A 22,034-nucleotide genomic window follows, 5' to 3' on the forward strand; every position below is an offset into this window, starting at 1 on the left:
GTTGCTTGAGAAGGGGGAAAGCATTGCAGCCGTCATAGTTTTTCTGTATTTGAATTAATTCATCGAATGTTTTGGGGAAAAAACTGTATTAATCTAAAAAGCGAACTTTATTCGTGTGTTAAACGTCGGCTTCAACAGACTTCCACATAAATTACAAAAAAAGAAACTTTTCCGATGATTTAGGTATAATTTGTTAAGTGAAGCTGTCTATCACCCATGCATCATCGACTGTTCCATTTCTTTGAAGATGTGCCAATGCTGGTAGCACATACTTTAGATCGTAGTTAGCATTATGTATAAAAACCGGAAGAAAAAGTTGCTGTTAAATTTTTAAATTACATGAATCGTGAGCCCACCCCCGAAAGTTACTTTTTCCCATTGAATTGGGGTCAATAAGGTGATTATGATCCTGGACCGCGTCTTTTGGGGCAAGGGCACCTCTACAAACCCAACAAATCGTCCCCTTTTCTAGTGCCAGTTGATCTTTATCTGACAATGTCATTGGGTAGTTGGTGTGACGCAATCGTTAAATTGCCCCGTTTGCTGTTTTTATTAAAGATACCAATAACTTTTCCATGCTACCCTCCTCATCCATAGCCAAAAAAAAATCTTCCAACTGCATTTTATTGTTGGAATCGCGACGGGCGTGCGCATAGGAACACGCAACTAGTTTGTGTTCCTTGACTATATTTGGCCTTGATGGGTCTGATACCTTAACCAGTCTTGATTCACAGTCCAAAGGCACTTTATCAACTTGTAGCAGGGAACTTTGAAAATTTTTAAATTGTAAAGTATCTTTGCCTTCTGCCGACATTTTTATTCGTTGATTCCCATGAATTTTGCAATGGTTCATGTGATCTGAGAATGTTCTTTCAATCTTAAATGAGGAAAGGCACATGGGGCAATAGAAACGTTCCCCCTATTTTTTGCCTTGGGATAGGAGTCGACTTATTGCTGTAACGGGGAAAAAATGACCATAAGAATTTATATCTTTTGGAGGTTTGTAAATAATCCATATCCGATTGTTAAAATTTTCCACGATCCATGTCCTCACCGATTAAACAACCCACTCTTTATTTGGTTTTTTCCCCCATCTAAAAATTCAGTTCCATGGCGAAGACAGACCACCCCCACCCCAAGGGTCCCATGCAGTTTTTCATATATGGTTATCTCTTTCTCAAGGATATTGGATACTTCCCTTCTACAAAGTAAAAATTTACTTTAGGGAATTTTTCTCCACCGTTACGTGGAAGGCTGTCAAGATTTTTCATTGATGACACATTATATAATGTTTTATGGGATGCTGCTAAAAACACATATTAAAAGCATTGCAGCCCTGTGTCAAAATCGAAACCCTAAGCACCTCCCATGGCCGAAAAATCCGGGAGGCAATTTATTTTTTTACCCCACCCTCCCCTTAAAATAAAGTTTTTTTTTAAATATACTAAGACAGATCCTTATTTTCAATGTATAAAATGGTGGAGCCAGTTCACCTCTCATTAACCGTGTTCAAAGTTGAAATTAATTTATTTACCCATTTGAAAAATTTATCCTCAAATTCATTTAGACCTGGGTAAAAAGTCTGGTTGACAGTTGAAAAATGAAAAAAAAAATTTCCCCGGATGTCCCCTTTTGTAAATAAACTTTTTGATTCACTGATGCTTTAACTCCCCCTTGACCCCGCCATTTCTGAATCTGAATCTCAATTTCTGCTCGAATTCTGTCGATGTAGCTATGGAGAACATTCACAGGGTCTGTTAAAATAATTCTCCCGTCAACCGCGTTTTCCTCGGGAGGGTTAAAATCTACCCTATATGTTTGTAAGTGACTTAGAGCAGACTCTAACAAATAAAATTCACGTAATTCCGGGGACATACCACTATTTTCATGTCCTGCACCTGTTTGTACGGGGCTCAATTCACTAATACCAAAGTTGTTGTCAAAAGTGTCCCCTGGAAAATTAGGCCCAACAATTTGCATTGTTGTTGCTGTATCATTAAGCGGAATGATGGGGGGTGACGTAGAATTGTCAATAAAACCACCCCCCGTCTGTTCAACTGCAATGGTTGGAGATGGCATGAGGTTCCCTAGTACATATTCCAAGGTGTTTGGGGACAATTAATCAAGCCAGCCTGTATTTTCCTGCGACGTATTTTATTTACGAGGACCCGGTTCACTTGCACTAGTAACATCGCCTACATGTTCATGCATAAATCTATCTACCCAGTCTGAATCCTTTGTCTTATCAATATCACAAGTTAAATCCTCTAGGCTAGCTATGTCCCCAAAAACATTGTTAAGAAAAACCCCTTGCCATTCCATATTATCTACAACTAATGTAGGTTCTTCTCTGAGCTCCATTGGCGGTGATATTATTGGTCCTGTAAATTCTGATGTTTCATTATCCAATAGCGGTGCTATTTCATTAATCTGTAGAAAAAAGGTTTTATTTTCTATGTGAAATAAGTATTATTTCATAAAGTTGAAAAAATCATGATCATTTTAGTTGTATGTTTACCTGAATGAGGGCTGGATGATCATTTTTAATGCCCGGGGGAGAACCTTTGGGGATCGGGAGCTATTTCTTCGGGGTTGGAGGATCGGAGCCCTTTCGAGTTGGGGTAGAGGACTTCACAACACTGTTCAAATAGAACTTGTGTATTATAACAACCCTAGAGTTTCAGCCTCAAATCCTTTTCGAAAACATATTCTAAAATGTCTCTAAGTGTTTCGCCGAAAGAATTGCCTAAAATGTCTAAAGTGGTTTCATCCGAATAATGTATTTGACATTACTGCAATGTCACATTTGACATTATTAAAAATCTTTTTCTCGCGTTAATATCTCTTCATCTAAGATAAAAACATCCGGTTATTTGAAACCCACTTTGTAACGAGCGATTAACATTCAATCTATACCTGTCAGATTAACATTCAAATTTTCAACTTTCCCGATGGCTTATTTTGATAAAGGACTAAATAGACGCAAAGCTAACTGCAAAAACATTTCTTAGTTTAAGCACATTTGTTCAACCGTCAACTGTGAAATAGTAGTTTTTTGTTTATATAGAGTTTGTTTGATGAATTAATGGATTTTTGCATTAGAAAACATCTTGCTTAAAAGAGAAATTACAGGTAAGGTTTTATAAATCTATAGAAAAGTATGATAAGCTATTTGCTACTTCTGTGTTATAACCACTCTTTTATATACTGCTAATTTGGTTAATGGTAATGAAAGAAAATGAAATAGGATTATTATAGAATAGTTTAGAAACAAATTTAAGTTTAATTTTACTCATCAAAAACTACGCGCTTGAGAAAATTTGCCTTATTTTCAAAAATATGGAAAGAAAAAAAAATATATAAATTTACAAATTCTGACTGCACTTGTACATTTGAAGTCCCTGGCAAAGCATGAAGAGGATCGTCCTCCCGACCTTGACCAGATGATGCTGACGCATTAGATAAAAGCATCTAGTCCCTCTTAAATTTTCTGCCGGGTTGCATAGTGGTCTGTATAGATCCGGCACTTGGCTGGATTGAATTTAATGGTTTGATTACTCCTGTCTCAGCATTGTTGTGGGCTTTATACAATTTTGCACGCTTTTGTTGCGATGACTGATCAATAGCATTTTAAAATAAAAATCATTTTCAGTTTTCAAACTATTTAGCTTATGGAAGGGTACTGCCCCCTTCAATATCACTATCAAACCCTCAAAAGTTGAAAAAATGACACAAGCAGTTAACTTGGACTAAATAAATCATTGTAAGCGAAGAACTTTTTTCTCCTTCCATATCAACAATTAAAGTGCCCAGTTCGTAACAATTAAATTGCCCACTTCAGGCATAGTTCGTAAGTTAATTCATAACTCAATTTTGAAAAAGCCACTTAATGACGAGACAAAAATAGATTAATTTTTTTATTATAGCGAAACTGACAGACCCTGTTTTGAATATTTAGCGAAATGCTTTTTAAAAGAGATAACAACACAGTGAAAAAAAGCGTAAGCAGGGAATGTAAAGTAAATTCTTCCTTAACTTTATGGCGAGACCAAAAAATAGATTTCTTTTTATTATAGCGAAACTGACCGACCCTGTTTTGAATATATAGTAAAATACTTTTTAAAAGAGCTAACAACAGAGTGAAAAAAAAGAAGCGTAAGTAAGGAAGGTAAAAGGAAATTCTTCACTAACTTAATGACGAGACAAAAAAAATATATTTCTTTTTTATTATAGCGAAACTGACCGACCCTGTTTTGAATATTTAGCGAAATGCTTTTTAAAAGAGCTAACAACACAGTGAAAAAAAAGCGTAAGTAAGTAAGGTAAAAGAAAATTCTTCCCTAACTTAATGACGAGACAAAAAATAGATTTCTTTTTATTATAGCGAAACTGACCGATCCTGTTTTGAATGTTTAGCGAAATGCTTTTTAAAAGAGCTAACAACACAGTGAGAAAAAAAAGCGTAAGTAAGGAAGGAAATTCTTCCCTAACTTAATGACGAGACAAAAAAAAATAGATTTCTTTTTATTATAATAATGAGAAAATTTTACTCACCAGAAGTCGCTTAGTCGCTATGTAAATGATTGCAAAAATATTGATACTGCTAGAATGAATGAACTATTCAAACTGTAGAAAATTCTAATCTGAAACTTGAATATAAACAAAAATAATTGAATATATTGGCACCTAAACAAGACGCACCGGTTTTCTGACACGGATTTACCCTAAAAGACATGTATACAATATATATATATATCATGAAGTAGAAATCTAGTCTACGTAAATTATGTCAGAAAACTTGTCCTTCATAATATATTATGCAATTCCCAAACTAGCACAACATGGAACATAGTCTACTCAAAGTATAATGCCATGTGAGGGAGCTCTGAATCTCTTTGAAAAGGTGTAAAGTTTCTATAGAATAATGTAGAAATTCCTATATGTCTCCGCAAATAACATGGATATTGCTATATGTCTGGGCAAATCCAGACGAAGCATACTACTAGCCTAAAGCTCTTCACAAGCTTTAAGACCAAAGGTCATTAAATATGACGGTCCTTCTAGGCAGACCCATGGCCAAGCCCCCACCGATCCAGCTGCCACCCTGCAAGCTGCCACCCATCAAGAGATACCTAAGCCGTCAAGACCTGCGCAGGCTTCGGAAGCCCCTGACCATCGAGCCGTTACTCAATCAGCTGCCCAACTATAAGAAAATTGAAGATAGAATGGGTGGCTGCTCACGTGCTAGCGAGCCCGGCTGCTCCATCTAGTCAACTCGATGCCCCGGCTACACATGACTATGACCTCCCACCTCCCTCCAGCCTCCAACATGTACTGCCAGGACCATCCAGGGAGAACGCTCAAGTGCAGCAAGAATTCAAAGATGTGAGTAATTGTTTTTTAAATCTAATAACTGCTAATTTTTACTACTCGAAGGCATTAAAAAGTTTTCCTGGCTTTTCACTATTTTTTTTCATGTGTTTACTCGATACCTTTGTCTTTCCAGGTTGTTTATCTCACTCTTCTTTAGTTTTAAAAGATTCAATCCCCTCAGAGCTATAAAAAAATAATGACATTTAATCACCTTTTCAAGCCCTACCAGCTTTTTACTCTTTTCTAAAATCTTTCATTCATTTAAGTGCGTACTCTTTAGTTCTGGATTAATAGTTTAGACGTTTTGCTAGAATATTGAAGGTCATTACCCCCTCCCCTTTATTCTTAAACACTCTAAAATAAGATTGTTTTTTTTTAACTTTAAAGTACTTTCTCGCTGGCTTTTTGGAGGGGGAGTCATTTGTGTCCCCATCCCCCTGTTAGCTTCATTTATACCTAAATTTATATTTTCCTTTTTCTAGGCTAGCCAACTTTTCAAGCTTTAAACTGCTTTTTACCATGTGGTCAGAATATTGAAGGTTCAACTTATATGTCCCCTTCCCCCCTTAGTTTTTAAGACTCGGACCCCTCAGAAATAACTAAATAAGGCTGTTTTTTCAACTTATTAGGCCAATAAAACAAATTTTGTTTACCTCTCAGGGACATTAAAAGGTTTTCCGCCTTTTGAAGTTCTTTTATTCATTAATTTCTACTCAGTAGAATATATAAGGGTCCAGGTTATATGCCCCCCCCCCACCCTACCTGTTAGTTCCATTCGTACCTAATTTTTTTTCCTTTTTCTAAGCCGAGATTGAACGCCTCATTGCTCAGTTCATTAGTGAAGGAGTTGGAGCAGTGAACGAAGCCTCCAACTAATTGTTGGTCTGAGTAGAAGCCTTTATTGCTTGATGGCCAAAAACAAATCCCCCCTCGGTGAGTTTTACCATGATTCTTTAAAACATAGGCTTTAAAATTCTTAACTGCTAGTAAGGAGGTCCATGAATAGACTCTCAATACAACCAAAAAGGGTCTTTAGATCCTTGTAACACTTATTAGCAGTAGTGGGGCCCAAAGGGGTCCTTTATATACATGGTCAGTAGTACGGGTCTACAGTTACTTCTTAGGGGGCAAAGTACCCTTTAATAATCCAATGATACATTTGGGTAAGTAATGAGTTTTCAATAGATTCTCAAGGGCCTCATGGTACCCTTTCATAATAGAATGATGCATTTTCGTGATTAGTATGACTTCTATACTCATTCTCTTTTTTTCATAGGATAATACCTTCCAATGAGCTAAATATGCTGCTATTATGCTTCTAGGTTCACACAGAGTCTAATGATAACATACTCATTGTAGCATCAGATTCCGTGACAATACAACAGAAAGTGAACACGAGGGGGTTTTAAGTGCTTAGAGTTGCCCGACATTCATTTAGACAGTTTAGCGTAGTATATCGGCCTCGAAGAAGAATTTTTGGACAGTCTGCTAAAATAATTACCATCAAGTGAGGTCGAGATAACGCCCGCAGCACAAAGTATTTTAGGACAACAAAGTGGAGCTGACTCACCTTCAGTATTGCCTCAGCTTTATTTAGCAGATACCACTTTGTGCAACATTCACGTGTATAGGGCTGAGTTTGGTGACCCGTTTAATTCCTTAACAAATGGTAGTATTCATACGGACCCAATTGACACCGCACACTCCTGTGTAAGCATGATACGGGCAGTTTTTGAAAGCCATATGTGGGAGGTGGGAGATTGAGACTGTATAAAAGCATCCTTCAAAATTAAAATCATTTTATTAAATGCAAATACGGGTGAGTTGTACGAGCATCATATACAGACAAAGATGCAGACGCTTCACCCAGACTTGCATAATTTTGAGGGCGTTTTTTTGGATTGATTGGGTGAAATTTTTAATAGTATGAAGGACTACAATAAAAACGGTAGTGGGTTAGTAGTTTTGTTTATAGCAAAATTAGAATTAAATATAACGAAATTTAAAAAGGTATTTGTTTTAAGAGGCGGGGCGGGAAAGCGTAACTTTAAAAAATATAATGCAAATTTGAGGGGTACCAAGGGCGTACAACATTTGCGTTATGACACGGGCTTCGAGAGTTTCAAATATTCCGTCCTTGTAGCGGGGCATAAACCTCTGCAAAAGGACGATAGTAAGACAATGTTGGACAACTGGGCAGTAAATGGCGCTGGGGAGGGAGCAGAATTTCCAAAAGTAGATTTTAATTGTTTAAAGGGGCAATAACGAATTACACTCAAGGGAATAGATATTTTTGAAAGGGCTAATGAGCATTTAAAAGTTGGGGTTACAGTTTTTCAGTTTGACGAAGAATATAAAGAAGGGGAACTTAGTGATCAAAAGGGGGTAATATATTCCGTAAGGGCAACGTCCATTGAACCAGCTAAAAACTGGGTAGGGCTTCTTTACGAGCCTACCAAAGATCCTGAGTCAATTGGACATTTCTTTCCTATCCTCCATACTAGCAAGGCATGAAGTGAGGGTAAAGGGAGAAAAGGGGGTACTTTCTATTACTGCTCAATGTTTTTTTCAAGATTCCTTAGTGAATTATAATAAAAAAATCATTTGAGACACTGCAACCGTCATGGTTACCAGTCTTTGATAACAGTTTCAGGGGACAACTCTACCTTGCGGTTCAAAACTTTTAGAACACGCTGTTGCAGAGCAAAAAGGTGCCGTTGGACATTGAAGCTGCACTCACAGACGTGTCCGATCCGTCAAACTTGAATCGTGTGAAAAAACATGAAGCCATGTCGATCTCTTTCGTGCTTGCGTGAAGAAATTCAAGTAATACAATGAAATTGGTAGATTTTGGTGAGACATTAGTAGGGGAGGATTTTGTTGGCACAGCTATCGTTGCTCTTATTAAAACAGTAAATAAAGTAATTTCACGGCTGCGCCATACAAACTTTCCTGAATCTATCACCAGAAGACGAGATGAATATTAAAAATCTAGACATTTCTTGGGTTTGTAAAAAGAAAATTAATGAGGGTATGTGAAAGCCTGGAATCACGATTATTTATGGCAGAAAATTTCATCAAGGGGAAGTAACTTTCCGGGGCATTGCGCTTAAATCGTGTTATGTAAATGTTAGATACCAATACTTTTTACCGGTTTACATGCACAATTCTAACTACGATTTTAAATTCATATTACCAGCGTTGGCACGATTGCAGAAAGGTGAAGTTGTTGATTGCGCATGGTTAGATGTATCTTTTTCTTATAACATCATACCAAAATCATCTGAAAAGTTGCTAGTCTTAGAATTTAAATGGCAAGCAATTGATAATTGTAAAGCGTACTTGAATAAAATCCGTTTTCTTGATTCCTCTAGTTTTTTCCCGGAATCTCTAAGTCAACTCATTCAAGTACAGAAAAGCGACAATTTTAATAGTTCCCCTCTCCTCAAACAGCACTTTCCAGACAAGGAACTGTATGATTTATTAGCTTATAACGGCATATACCCGTACGAGTTCTACAGCTCCGGCTCGAAGCTAAGTAAGGAAAAATTACCCCCCCATTGCAGAGTTTTATGATTCACTTCGCGATCGTCAATGCACCGCTCCCGATTATGACTTTGCCAAGAGGGTTTGGGCAAAGGGAGGGTGTAAAAAAGGGTGAGATTATTTTAAAACGTACCTAGCAGGAAGTGAGGTTTTGACTTTGTTGGATTTTGTCTGTAAAGACATGGACAAAATTCATGAAGATTGTGGGTTGCATTTGAGGTATTATTTTTCCACATATCATCTGGTGATGGATTTAATTCTCATAAAATCAGTAATGCTAAAATAGGTTTGATTGCTGACGTGGATCAGCACCTGTTTGTATAGAGATCCATATGGGGGGGGGGGGTATGTTTTCCACAGGGATCATATCCTTGAAACCGACCTGACTAGACAATCTACCGGTGAAAAGTCAGACGCCATTTTTTGGATATGAACTCCCTTTATCCGTCGGCAATGTCTCACTTGTATTTGCCGTTTGGGAATTACCAATGGCTTGAAAATCCTTCTGCTCCAGATTTCCCCTGCATTCACAGTGCTGAAGAGAATGGAGCACAAGGATGATTTTTTTAAATTGACGGTGAAATACCTCTGGAACTTCATGACTCGGTAAAAGACATTGTTTTCCTCTGCATAGATAGACCGGTGCTTAGTGACTTTTTGAGTCCCTAAAATTTATCTTTGGTAGAGAATAAAGGTATGCATACGACACCATCAAAGCAAAAGCTTATTGCTGACCTTGAGCCGAAACGGAATATTGTTGTACAACACGTTGTTTTGCGGTGGATGCTGACGAGCTGTTTCAATGTCCCAAAGATTCATAGAAATATCCAGTTTGACCAAAAACCTTATATGAAGACCTTTGTTGACACTTTTGTCAACAAACGGTTTCAAGCGAAAACACAGGTCGAAAAAGAAATCTTTAAGATCATTTTAAATTCGACCGTTGGTAAAACGTGTGAGAGTGTGCGTAACCGGAGTCGTTTTGACGTTGCAACGGACCCAAAAGAAGGTGCCCAAATCATTGCGGATCCAAACTTCACATCATTCACGATCATAAACTCCAATATGGACCATTTACATAGGAAAAAAGAAACAGTTTTAAATAAAAACATTACCACTGGTAGTGCCATTTTAGAAATTTCGAAAAGTTTCGAGTTCGTGTTTTTTTAAAATGTGTGTAAGCGCCAATGGCCGGGGATGGGACAGGTTCAGGTGTACTATGGGCTCTGATTCACTCCTGTTGAAAAGTAAAACAGACAATCTGTTACATGATTTGAAAAATGGAGAATATATCAGCTCTCGGATGGATTACGCAATCCGGGAAGAGCCACCTATCCGGAGATGGTGAAGCGCCAGGCCCCAAATAAGTTGCTGAAATTAAAATCCGAGACAGGGACCGACTTGGTCTCTTATGGTGTATTTCCCAGTTCAAATGTCTACTGCGTGGAAACGCAAAATGAGACTACCAAAAAAGTCTGCAAGGGGGTGCCCTCACACTATATAAGAGAAAATTTCAACATCAGTGTCTATAGGAACTGTGTAGAAAATAATCTAGTTCCAAGAGCGAGTGTTATGGCCATTTGCTCTTTAAAGTTTAAAAAATATACAGTTTGGGTCTAGAATAATTTCATGTTCAACATATCGGACAAAGTCTATGTACTCGAGGGTGGTTTGAAGGTGCTACCACATGGCCAGTAACTTACTTAAGATTGAGTTAAATGCGTAAATTATAGAAAGGAACTCGGTCTGGACAAAACTCTTTAGTTGTGGTGGGAAGGGGCCGTCTGTGGGGGGAGGAGGGCCATTTTTCTGTCGCCAGCTCAGCACTAACTTTTTTCTAGTCCTTTATATTTATAAATTTTTTTTCGTTGAGCAAAGCGGTAATTTTCAAGTTTTTTTTAAGTGTTTATTCATTTTATCATGCCCTCGCCCTTTCCCGGACTTGTTGCCAGCCACCGTAGTTCCCACCGTGGCACCTCAAGCTGGCTCCTCCGCCCGACCACCGCATCCTCCAAAGAAGCGTCCGGCACTCTGAGGGGCATGTTCAAGTTTTTTTTAATTGTTTATTGTAAGTATATTCGAGTTTTTTAAAATGTACATTATGAATATATTTAAGTGTTTTAAAATGTTCAATTGTAAATATATTCAAGTGTTTAGTTTAAATTTTGTAGCGCATTTATTTTTATTAAAGAAAACATGTATATTCTATTTCGATTGAGTATTTATTCAACAGAATGAGGTCAGGTTAGTTACATTTTGACATTGGAGCAGTATGTATCCATTTAAACACCATTCAGATCCTTTCTTTGCAGACCGTCCATGTCCGGCAAGAGAACACTTTTAACGAAAACAATTCAAGATCGCGATAAAAATTTTTTAGAGAATCTGAAAAATATCTATTACTGCTATAGTTTATGGCAAGAATCTTATGAAAAAATCAAGAAGATTGATCCAAGCATAAAATTCATAAAAGTTCTTGACGTATTGTGCCAAACTTGTGGTAGATTATTGACGATTTAGCTGAATCTATTGAAGAATGGTCGTAGGAAATGTTACAATTTTTCACGGTCCAGTCCGATCACGAAAAAATTTTTGTATCTTTTGAGCTCTATAATCTTTTTCATCAGAGTAAATGTATGAGAACACTTGCTTTGAACTGTACTTACTATATTATCTATATATTTGTTTGCGATTCAAGTTCTCTTAATAGTTCTAAACAAACAAATCTACCTTGGTAAACCAAAATTTTCACTCTCAGCGTACAATCAAGCTACTACTAAGCCGTATCGTTAGATTCTATTGGATCTTAATCAAAACACGCCCAAAGATTTCCGTTTAGTAACTGATATTTTCGATAATAAAATTACTGTATATCAAACCGTGAATATTAAAAAAGTTCATTAGTCGCTATCATGACGTTAAAAAAGCTACATGAACATAGACAAATATTTTCCGTCCTAGCCAATTGAAAACCACAGCTTAGGAAAGCGATACTCAAACATGGCGTTGATAAGGAATCTATTAATCTCTTATCGAAACTTTGGTTAAATTTAACGGAGGTAATGTTCAACTGTCAGATGGTGTTAAGCAGCTGACAAAAGCGAAATTGATGACTTTTACGTGCTCGTGCTTGCAAAAAGGAAAGTACGTTTTAAAAGAAAACGTCTTGTTTATGCTGGTGGTAATTCATTTTCATTGTTAGAGCCAATAATCACCGGACATGTAAATACCATTCTCTAGAAATAGCTAAACCCTACAAAATGCCACCAGTGGAACTTGTCCTTTCATCCAAGGAGCACTTTGAAGAAAATCCTGATAAATTTATTATCAATGAAACAATTACCGATGACGAAAAATTAATTTTTCTTCAAACTGCCCTTCGACGTGTCAACAAACATAAGCCTTATCGTGAAAAAAAAGTTAAAGTAAATGCAATTGATCAACCTTCTTAAGAAAGTGCGAGTTTAGAACCTTTGAAAACACTGAAAAAAGAAAATTTATTAACAAGTGTTGTAGACTTGTTGCTTCCATCATATCGTGAACAAAGTAAAAGACTTTTGACCTTCCTCACTGAAAATGAACGAAGTGATGACAAAAAGAATGAAATTATAATTCCAGGGCAAGAGTTAAAATTTAATTGATTTATTATCGGATCTGATTGCAAATTGTAAAAGAGTCGAAACCATTGATAGCCCTTTATATAATTTTTTAAAGTCGGCCACTTTTCCTAAAAGTCTTAGTAGCAATAAAAAAATTCTAAAGAAATTAAAAGAACATAGAGTATCAACCACATTAAAGATAGAAGATGATCATTCTAAATCCTTCCTTGAAAATACTAATAGACCTAGTAGAAACATTGATTTTATGACAACGCCAGTGGTAGCTATACAAAAATAAAAACGTATTGACTCGGCCAGTAGTATGCAAAAGGGTAGCGGACTGTTCACACCACGTTTACGTTCAAAATGGATCAAGTTTTGAAAGGTGTTTATGAAAATATTGGTGAACAGGGAAGTTTGAGTTCTCCCACTACTCTTGCTCAGGTTACCGGAATTAAAAAGACGTTAGCAAAAGAGTTTGTACAAAAGGAACCAAATTGTACTCTTCATCGAAATCATAGGAATAGAGGTCGTGACTGTCGAAAAACTAAAGCCTATTACCCTCTGTATATATTAAAAGCAGATCTTCTGACTCTAAACGTGATTCAAAGAAGTCATAATAAACCCTCCATGTATATTTTACTTATGATAAGTTTTTTAGTCACTATGCATATGCAGTTCCATTGCAGACAAAGAGAGGCCATGAAGTTGCTAAAGCCCTTGAATCCATCTTTGACCAAGATGCATATAAATAAATTTAAACAGACTGTGGCAATGAATTTCTTATTCCAAATTTAAAAAGGGTTTTATTGAAATATAATACAGTACTCTATCATCATCATGGTCCCATAAAGGCAGCATTACCTGAACGTTTGATACGACCAATTTTGACTTTTAATTTCAAGGTATTGGACATTGAAAAATACAACTGCATTTATTCATGATTTAGATAAAATTATGTTGATTTATAATCAACTTCTTCATCGATCTTTTTCCAATGCTAGTCCTCTTGAAGTTCAACATCGTCACACTACACTTTTCCTTAAACAATATTCTAACGAAAAGGCGGGGAAGAAAAAATTTAATGTTGCTGATACTGTTTGAATCAATCGTACAAGAAATATTTTTTAAGAGGAAAATTAATTATGGAGGACTGAACTTTTAAAGAGTCAAAAGTCTTTGAGACTAACCTTTAGCGTATCGGCTTCGTGACATGAAAGAAGATGAGTTTCTCTGCGGTTTGTATGATTATGAATTGCAAAAAGTTGGAAATAGTGAAATATATCAAATTGAAAAGGTATTAAAGACTCGTACTCGAAAATGTAAGCGACAGTTGCTTGTTCGCTGGCTAGGATACAACTCTGATTTTGATTGGTGGATACCCGTTGAAGACGTTCATAATATTGGAAGATTTTTATGTGACATTCATGTCCAATGTTTCCAATCCTCTTTATAACGGTTTGAATAAAACGAGCGATTTTTGTACAACATTTTTGCATTAAATTTGAGGGAAGGTATGAAGTTGCTCTTGTAGATTTTATTCTTAAAAATACATATGATATCCTAAGAAAGGATCGTACATATGATATAAATATTAGACCACTTGATTGGACAATCGTTAACGGTCAACATTTAATTGAAAATATGAATTAATTTGAATATCCCTTTGTCACATTATTACATAAAGAGTCTGGGACTATGAACGAATTGTGTCGCGCTATCAACAAAAAAATTCTTATTGTAAAAATAGTGCCTTTCAATTCAATTATTTAAAGGAAGAGGGATAAATCTACATTATTTCACCAATTGACAATGAAAAGTTTTTTCTCAACGATAATCTAAAAGAAGGTCTTGGCTTTAAACATAATATAATCTATGGTAAAAGTGCAGGAAGCGCTAGTGGCATGAATCATTTCATTTTCGCAAAGTACCAAACCGTATTCTCCTCGGACAGTTGTATATTTCTTTACGCATTTTTTGTCGAGAGAGCAAGAATTGGTAATAGCAATGTCCCCCTCCTACGTGTTCTTGAACGAAAAACCTCTAATGAGTATATTCATCAGTGCAATGTCATGAATCAAATTGGGTTCCGTAAGTGGCTAAGCATGGATGTTGTTCATACCCTCCTTTAAGGAATAATATTCATTTGTAAGCAATGGGATAGAGTTTATACACTTGCGTTAGATTTTTCGGCGACGTATGATTCGCTTATCCATTCTTGGGCTATGACTGCGCTTCTGAAGAATAATGTTCCACTACCTGTAGTTTTGGTTTTATAAAAGAGATATGGCTCCTCTCGTATTCGTATTAAGTGGAAAAATCAGTTTAGTGATTATAATGTTAAGTTATGTAGGGGGCTGAGGCAAGTAAGCATTATTTCTCCTTGGATTTTCAATATTACTGTTTCGGGGCTATTTGATATAATTCAGTTGACTTTTATATATGGCAAAGGTTATGTTCTGCCGTGGATTGTTTACGCAGATGATTTACTCGTTTTAAGTCGATCACTTCAGTCACTTCAACAAAATGTAGATTTTGTAGCAAATATTTTAGTGAGCATGGACTTAGTTTTCATCCTGAAAAGTGTCAGTTTTAAATTCTTGGTCCTAAGGCTTATGATCTCGTTAATTCAGAAATTTCTCTTCCTATTTATGATAGTATTTTAAAACTTTGGAATCTTTTTTATATCTTGGTGTGCCTTATGGACAAACTTTAGCTCTATGCCGTGCTTCTATTTCTAAAGCAGTTAAAAATAGAAAAGCGTCTAGTTTTGGGGCAGTAGTTTGTCTCCGCGATCTTCATTCTCGGAAATCTTTGGGTTTTGATATATAATACTGTCGCTTTGCCTCAGATTTTAGTTTTTTTCATCGCTTCTCTCGTTTTTTAGATTTACTGATATTGCGCATGTAAAAACCACATTTTTTAATTTTGCCAAGTTCCTTTGTCACTTTCCTAAATCTGAATCAAATACTTTTTTAATGAATACATATAAAATAAAAAGTTCTGTTGATGTTTTGGAGAAAAAGCAAAAGAAATTTTTATCCAAATTACCTCTTTTTTCTCATAATTTATATAAAGCTGCGCATGAAGCTTAATAAATTTTTTATTTTTAATTTTTTCTTTGATTTATTAATTATTGAATGAAGTGTTAATTTGTGAAGTTTTTATTTTAAGTGTTATTCATTATTTATTGAATGAAGTGTTAATTTGTATGGTGAGTTTGATTGAAGGCCTTTGCGTACTTGTTTTTATATAGTTTAAAAGCATTTTATAACCTGTTGATTAGCGTTTTTTTTTTTACTCTTCGTATTTGGAGGAAATAAAAGTTTGAATTGAATTGAATATAAAGCACCTTCAATGCATTCCAGTCAAAACATCGTATTTGGAGCTCTGTCAGTTAACATTAAGAATTGAATTGGGTGATCTTCTAGCTGTAACAATAGGTTTGGCTGTAAATACCTGTCATTTTCGACCCATTCAGTGAAATGGTTAATAGAACTCAGTTTGCATGTCCTGCTAATGATTGCTATGTTGCTACTCTTGGACCAAGACCAATGGTGCATCGAATGGACTATTAGAGGGGTCATTCGCAAATGTCTGGGTACGGTCTCGGCAATTGGTTGGCTAAGCTGTTTTGCTCTGCACTGCCCTTGGCTAAAATATATATTGCACCGGTTGCAGCGGATTTTGCGTCCTCTACACTACATTATTGGGGCAAAGAGAAGGATATTCAAGAAAGTGTTTCGGAAAATCTTATGTCGAGCACGCGACCCCTTGGAGAGCGATTGAAACAACACAGAAAAGGCTTAAAAAGGGTGCAAAAGACCTGATCACTCATCAGTCTCAGCTCAGCCCGAAAACGTAAAGCATCAAAGAAGAAGAAAGTAAAAAGATCGAAAAAGGATTTCTTCCCCTAGAAAAAATGGCATATCTACCACATAAAGATTCTCACCCTTTAGTAACCTCATCTCTAAATCTTTTCAATGCAGAAAGTGTAGATGTCAGTCTTAAACACGGGTACTATGAACAATTTTACCCGCAACAACCGCTCTCTGAAAATGTTCATTTTCAATTTTATTCCAATGAGGACTACTTCATTGATTTGACTTCGACATTTATAGATTTAAATGTCAGTGTTAAAAAATCTAGCAATGAAAAACCAAGTGAAGCCGAGGGAATATCCTACGTAAATTGTGTACTACACAATTTATTTAGACAAATAAGGGTCTATATAAATGAAACATTGGTGAGCACAAGCAATAATCTTTCAAATTATGCAAGTTATACACAATTCATGTTGATGACTCCAATGTCTTAGAAGCTGTTGAGGGGCAAGCACTGGGTTATGAATATAAAACTTTTACTGACGTCAATAATATACTTAGAGAGCCAACAACTAAAGATTTACATTTAGTTGGTAAACTAAATTATGAGATATTTAATATACCTCAATGGCTGCCTCTCAATGTAAATATTGATATAAAGCTACAACTTGCACCTTCCAAATATATTATGCGAAAAGTGCTGGACACTGCAACCGATGTAACAGTCACTCTTACGTTGGCAATACTTCATGCACGAAAACAACAAGTTATGACTCATTTTGCTTTGGCTGCTGAAAAATTAAGAACCTATGGAAATAATATCAAATTGCTTGTGCCTCATACAATCACAAATCAACGCCATATTACAACAGATACGCGTACCTATACTGATTCATCATTTATCAATGGTGAAATTCCTTCAAACTTTGCTTTAGCCTTTGTAAAAGTGCTAGCGTTGTTGGATCATGGACGGATTCTCCGCTTAAATTTTATTGTGTGGACTTTCATCGCTTGTGTGTAAAGTAAATGGAATTCCACTCAGCAATTTATTTTTTGATAAATCCTGCAGGACTCTATATGAATTGACAATACAATCGCTAGATCAAGATTCTCAATTATTTGAAAATTTTAAAAGCGAAGAAATGTTTGCGAAAACTCACGGTATCATTGCATTGGATTTGTCCGGTACTCAAGATATGAGTATTGTCCGGACGGGTAATGTGCCTTTAGAGTGTACCTTTGCCAAGCCATTGGAGGAAAGTATTGCATTAATCTCGCTAAATTAATTTCAAACCTATTGGGAAATTACCCCTGACGGTAGTGTTTTATTACACCTGGTGCCTTGAGCATGAATCAAATACTCAGTGTATTCAATATGGACCCCTATATACCCAAAAATAAATCCTATTGTATACCTTCAGATTTTCTGGAGGTTATTCAACATGTTGAAAATACCCTTATCATTGTTAATAGCAGTCTAGCAAGTGTAACGACGGGGCATTGGTTACGTATCTTTCAAACATGAAGCAATATAGAATTTTTTTATCCGCTTGATCTATCGTATACATTCTACACACCTCACAATAAAAATTTTATTGAGAAAAGCAGAAAATCTATTATTCAAAATCAGAAGCGGGTACAAGATCTATCAAGGAAAAGCTGTGGTTTTTATCCTCTATTATATTTTATTTTTCGATGTCGCGGACATACCTACATGGAATTCTCCAAGATTTATGGTGAAATCCTCGATTGAACGTCTTTCTAGTTGAAAATACTCTTTCCTATCTCTGTAACATATATTTCGGTGCCCTAAAAGTGAGATGCTTTAAATATGTATATAAATTTGTTTATTAATAAAATTTGTATATGTACAAAACATTGTGTCTTTTAGATTTCTTTTTCTACTTATAGGTAATCATCAGAACCGATAAGTAGCAGCAGGTCGTCAGGATATAACTTGTATTCATCTTGGCATGCATAGTCAGGGTCACATTTTCTATAATATAGTATAACTTCATTTTTATTAAATCTCTTTGCAAAGTCAATAATACTACTCTGATTCATATTATAAAATTCACGTGTTTCCACTTACTTATTTGAAGCAATGTCACATACAAAATTCTCATATGAAAAATTACTTTCTGTAACAGCCAAATAAAAGTCTGTAGGCTTATAATCATAGTAGCCAGTATCTTCATAGCGATGTCGTAAAAAACGGACTCTTTTATTATTCCAGCAATTGAAGCGTAGACCAGGTTCTTCTTCCGAAAACAATTTAAACCCATGACGATATCAGTCTCTGAGAAATAAAGTGAACTCACGTTTAGGGTTTGTCGCAATCATGCCTGGGTAAGTACTTTCTCATTGATCAAATTTATCATATTGACAGTTGGAACATAAGAATATTCTATTGTGAGAGTCACAAATTTCTTCAAGACATGAATTACAGCCTTTAATTTGCACTGCATATCCTCTATGCAATTTACACGGATTGCATAATTTACATTTTACGCTATAGTCATAAGCAAAGGTACAATTCTCACATGATGACCAGCTACCCAATGTATACAAGCATAATGGGCATGTGTAAAACATTTTTCGATGTTAACTGTCTCACTTCCAAAAAGAAACTGACTCGGGGTCAATAAGAATGTCTCCAAGGAGAAGTGGGTACGCAAAATGGCCATCTAAGTAGTCGATAAGAGCAAAACCACAATATCATTTTGTTTTGTCTCAATTAATGTATCTATGAATTGAGTAAAAGCTTGGGGACCACGATGACAAAGTTTCATATAATAGTCCAAAGATGGGGTATCAGTTCCCATTATATCGTTAAGCATTTCTCGAGAAAATATTTTTCTTTGAAGAGATAATTCCAGAAAGTCATCATCTAAAACTAACCATTTTTCCATTTTTACTAGATTGCGTAAGATTTTCTGATTCTCAAATCTAGCCATTTTAACACTATCACAGCGAAATACAGACTAACTGTTTTCTATAAATTGTTCTCTTCAATATATTTTGCCAGCGCATTTAATCTATCTTGTAGTCTCTGTATATGCACTATATTCACCTTAGCCACAAAGCATAATTGTTCTACCGACTTGAATTTGCTTAACGTTAAACATATTCAGCATACAGCTTGTCCCATTCTAGGGTTAGTCGGGAACCCTTGTAAATTCCACCACCACCTTAGGCACTTTCGGTCCCATTTCATCAACAATTTCAATATTCAATAATGTATAAGCATCTATCTCAATGTTGCCTGTCCCACTTCCGGAAAGAAACTAACTCTCGTTCAATACAAATGCCTAATACTACCACCTGAAAAACATGTTTAAACACGATTCCTTACAAGCGTTTAGACACCGTTAGGGGAAAAACAAAATGGCTTCTACCACCTGGGAAGGCATCTTTGGACATGATCCCTTATAAAATGATCGTCTAGACACCTATAGGGTGGAAATCACCTGGAAATGTTGCGTAGAAACAGAGCGTCCTCAGAATCTTACCAAGCGAGCGCTAGAAACCCGTGCGAGGGGCAAGGAGCTCCATTTTCTATATTGTTTGAACTTGTCTTTTACACCGATCACTTTCCTAGTAATTAAAACACCCAAAACTCTTGTCAGGGGTGGGAATCTTCCACGGGTTTGGGAATATCGACTAGAAACAGGGCTCTCAAGGGAATCTTGCCAGCTGACCGCTAGAAACATGGATGCCATGACGTCAGAGGGCATGCACTTGAAATCATAGGCAGCACTAAAGCGCCGTAAAGAACGATGTTGGCACAATATTTTGGCGGGGGGGGGAGTTTCTTTGTCTTAGACCAGGGTACTTAGTATTGAAGGAGCTGTCGAAGAAACCTCAAAAACGACTCATTCGATCGGAAATTGGAGTTGCTAGTGCCGTTTTTAATTGTCAAAAGTGCTTCGAAGGCAAATAACACCCCTTCCACGCCCACCTTTTCCCCAAACACATCCAATCAAAATTTTGAGATAGCCATTTTGTTCAGCGTAGTTGATTTCCAGAAAGAAATTATGTTTTTGAGAAGGACACTCCCCCACAGCCCTCAGGGCAAGGGTTTTAAGTTATGCCCCCAGCAAGCGTTGTCGTAGAAACTTCAAAAAAGGCTCATTCGATTGAAAATGCAGAGGGCTAGTGCCCTTTTTAATAGTCGAAAGTGATTGCAGGGCAACTAACCCCTCTTTCACGCCCACCTTTTCTATTAAAACATACAATCAAAATTTTTAAATAGCCATTTTGTTCTATGTAGTTGAAAGTTTAGGAAATTAGGTTCTTAAGGATGACATCCCCCCCACAGCCCTCAATACAAGGGTTTTAAGTTATGCCCTGGGGACATACAAGGTTTTTATAGAAAGCGTTTTCGTAGAAACTTCAAAAAGGGCTCATTCCATTGAAAATTGAAACGGCTAGTGGCCTTTTTAATAGTCGAAAGTAATTGGAGGGCAACTTACCCCTTCTCACGCCCACCATTTTACCAAAAACATACAATACAAATTTTGAGATAGCTATTTTTTCAACGTAGTTGAAAGTCCTGGAAATTATGTCTTTGAGGATGACAACCCCCTACAGCCCACAGGGCAAGAATTGTAAGTTATGCCCTAGGGGCATATGAGATTTTTTAGAAAGTGTTGTCGTAAAACTTCAAAAAGGGCTCATTCGATTGAAAATTGAAGGGGCTAATGCCCTTTTTAATAGTTGAAAGTAATTGGAGGGCAACTAACCCCCTCTCGCGTCCACCATTTCCCCAAACACATCCAATCAAAATTTTGAGATATTCATTTTGTTCAATGTAGTTAAAAGTTCTGAAAATTAGGTCTTTTAAGATTACAAACCCTTCAGAGCCCTCAGGGCAAGCTTTATAAATTATACTCTGGGGGCATAAAAGGTTTTTATAGAAAGCTTTGTCGTAGAAACTTGAAAAAGAACGCATTCAATTTGAAGTTCAAAGGGCTAGTGCCCTTTTTAATAGTCGAAAGTGATTTGAGGGCAACTAGCCCCCCTCTCACACTCACCATTTCCCCGAACAAGTCCAATCAAAATTTTGAGATATTCATTTTGTTCAACGTAGTTAAAAGTTCTGGAAATTAGATCTTTTAGGATGAAAACCCCCTCAGAGCCCTCGGGGCAAGAGTTTTAAGTAACCCTGGTGGCATATAAGTTTCTTATAGAAAGTTTTGTCGTAGAAACTTCAAAAAGGGCTCATTTGATTGGAAATTGAAAGGTCTAGTGCCCTTTTTAATAGTCAAAAAGTGAATGGAGAGCAACTGAGCCTCCTCTCACGATCATCATTTCCCGAAACACATTCATTTAAAATTTTGAGATAGCCATTCTGTTCAACGTAGCAGAAAGTTCTGGAAATTACATCTTTGAGGATGACAACCCCCCTCAAAACCCTTAGGATAGGGGTTGTAATTTATGCTCTGTGGGCATATAAGGTGTATATAGAAAGCGTTGTCGTAGAAACTCAAAAATGGCTCATTCGATTGGAAATCAAAAGGCCTAGTGACAATTTTAATAGTCGAAAGTGATTGGAAGGCATGGCATTTTTAAAGTAAAGATCAATTAGGGTAAATTTTTTTTTTTTTTTTTTTTTAGACCAGGGCACTTTGTATCGAAGGAGTTGTCTTAGGAACTTTCAAAATGGCTCATTCGATTGAAAATAGAAAGG

The 22,034-nt window shown here is 36.4% G+C and overlaps 1 protein-coding gene across 1 annotated transcript in view; it reads right to left on the reverse strand.

Moving 5' to 3' along the window:
- The window catches only part of LOC148953425 (sodium-independent sulfate anion transporter-like), a 134,230-nt gene that overhangs the window by 14,257 nt on the left and 97,939 nt on the right, over nucleotides 1-22,034 (reverse strand). The window contains exon 7 of the mRNA XM_089087957.1: nucleotides 2,224-2,430. Coding sequence (XP_088944083.1) covers nucleotides 2,224-2,430 — 207 coding nt within the window. The remainder of the gene's footprint in view (nucleotides 1-2,223; nucleotides 2,431-22,034) is intronic.

Source organism: Artemia sp. Qi Xiang Cuo, chromosome 4 (assembly GCF_049724085.1).
Source record: "Artemia sp. Qi Xiang Cuo chromosome 4, ASM4972408v1, whole genome shotgun sequence".
Classification (NCBI taxonomy): Eukaryota; Metazoa; Arthropoda; class Branchiopoda; order Anostraca; family Artemiidae; genus Artemia; species Artemia sp. Qi Xiang Cuo.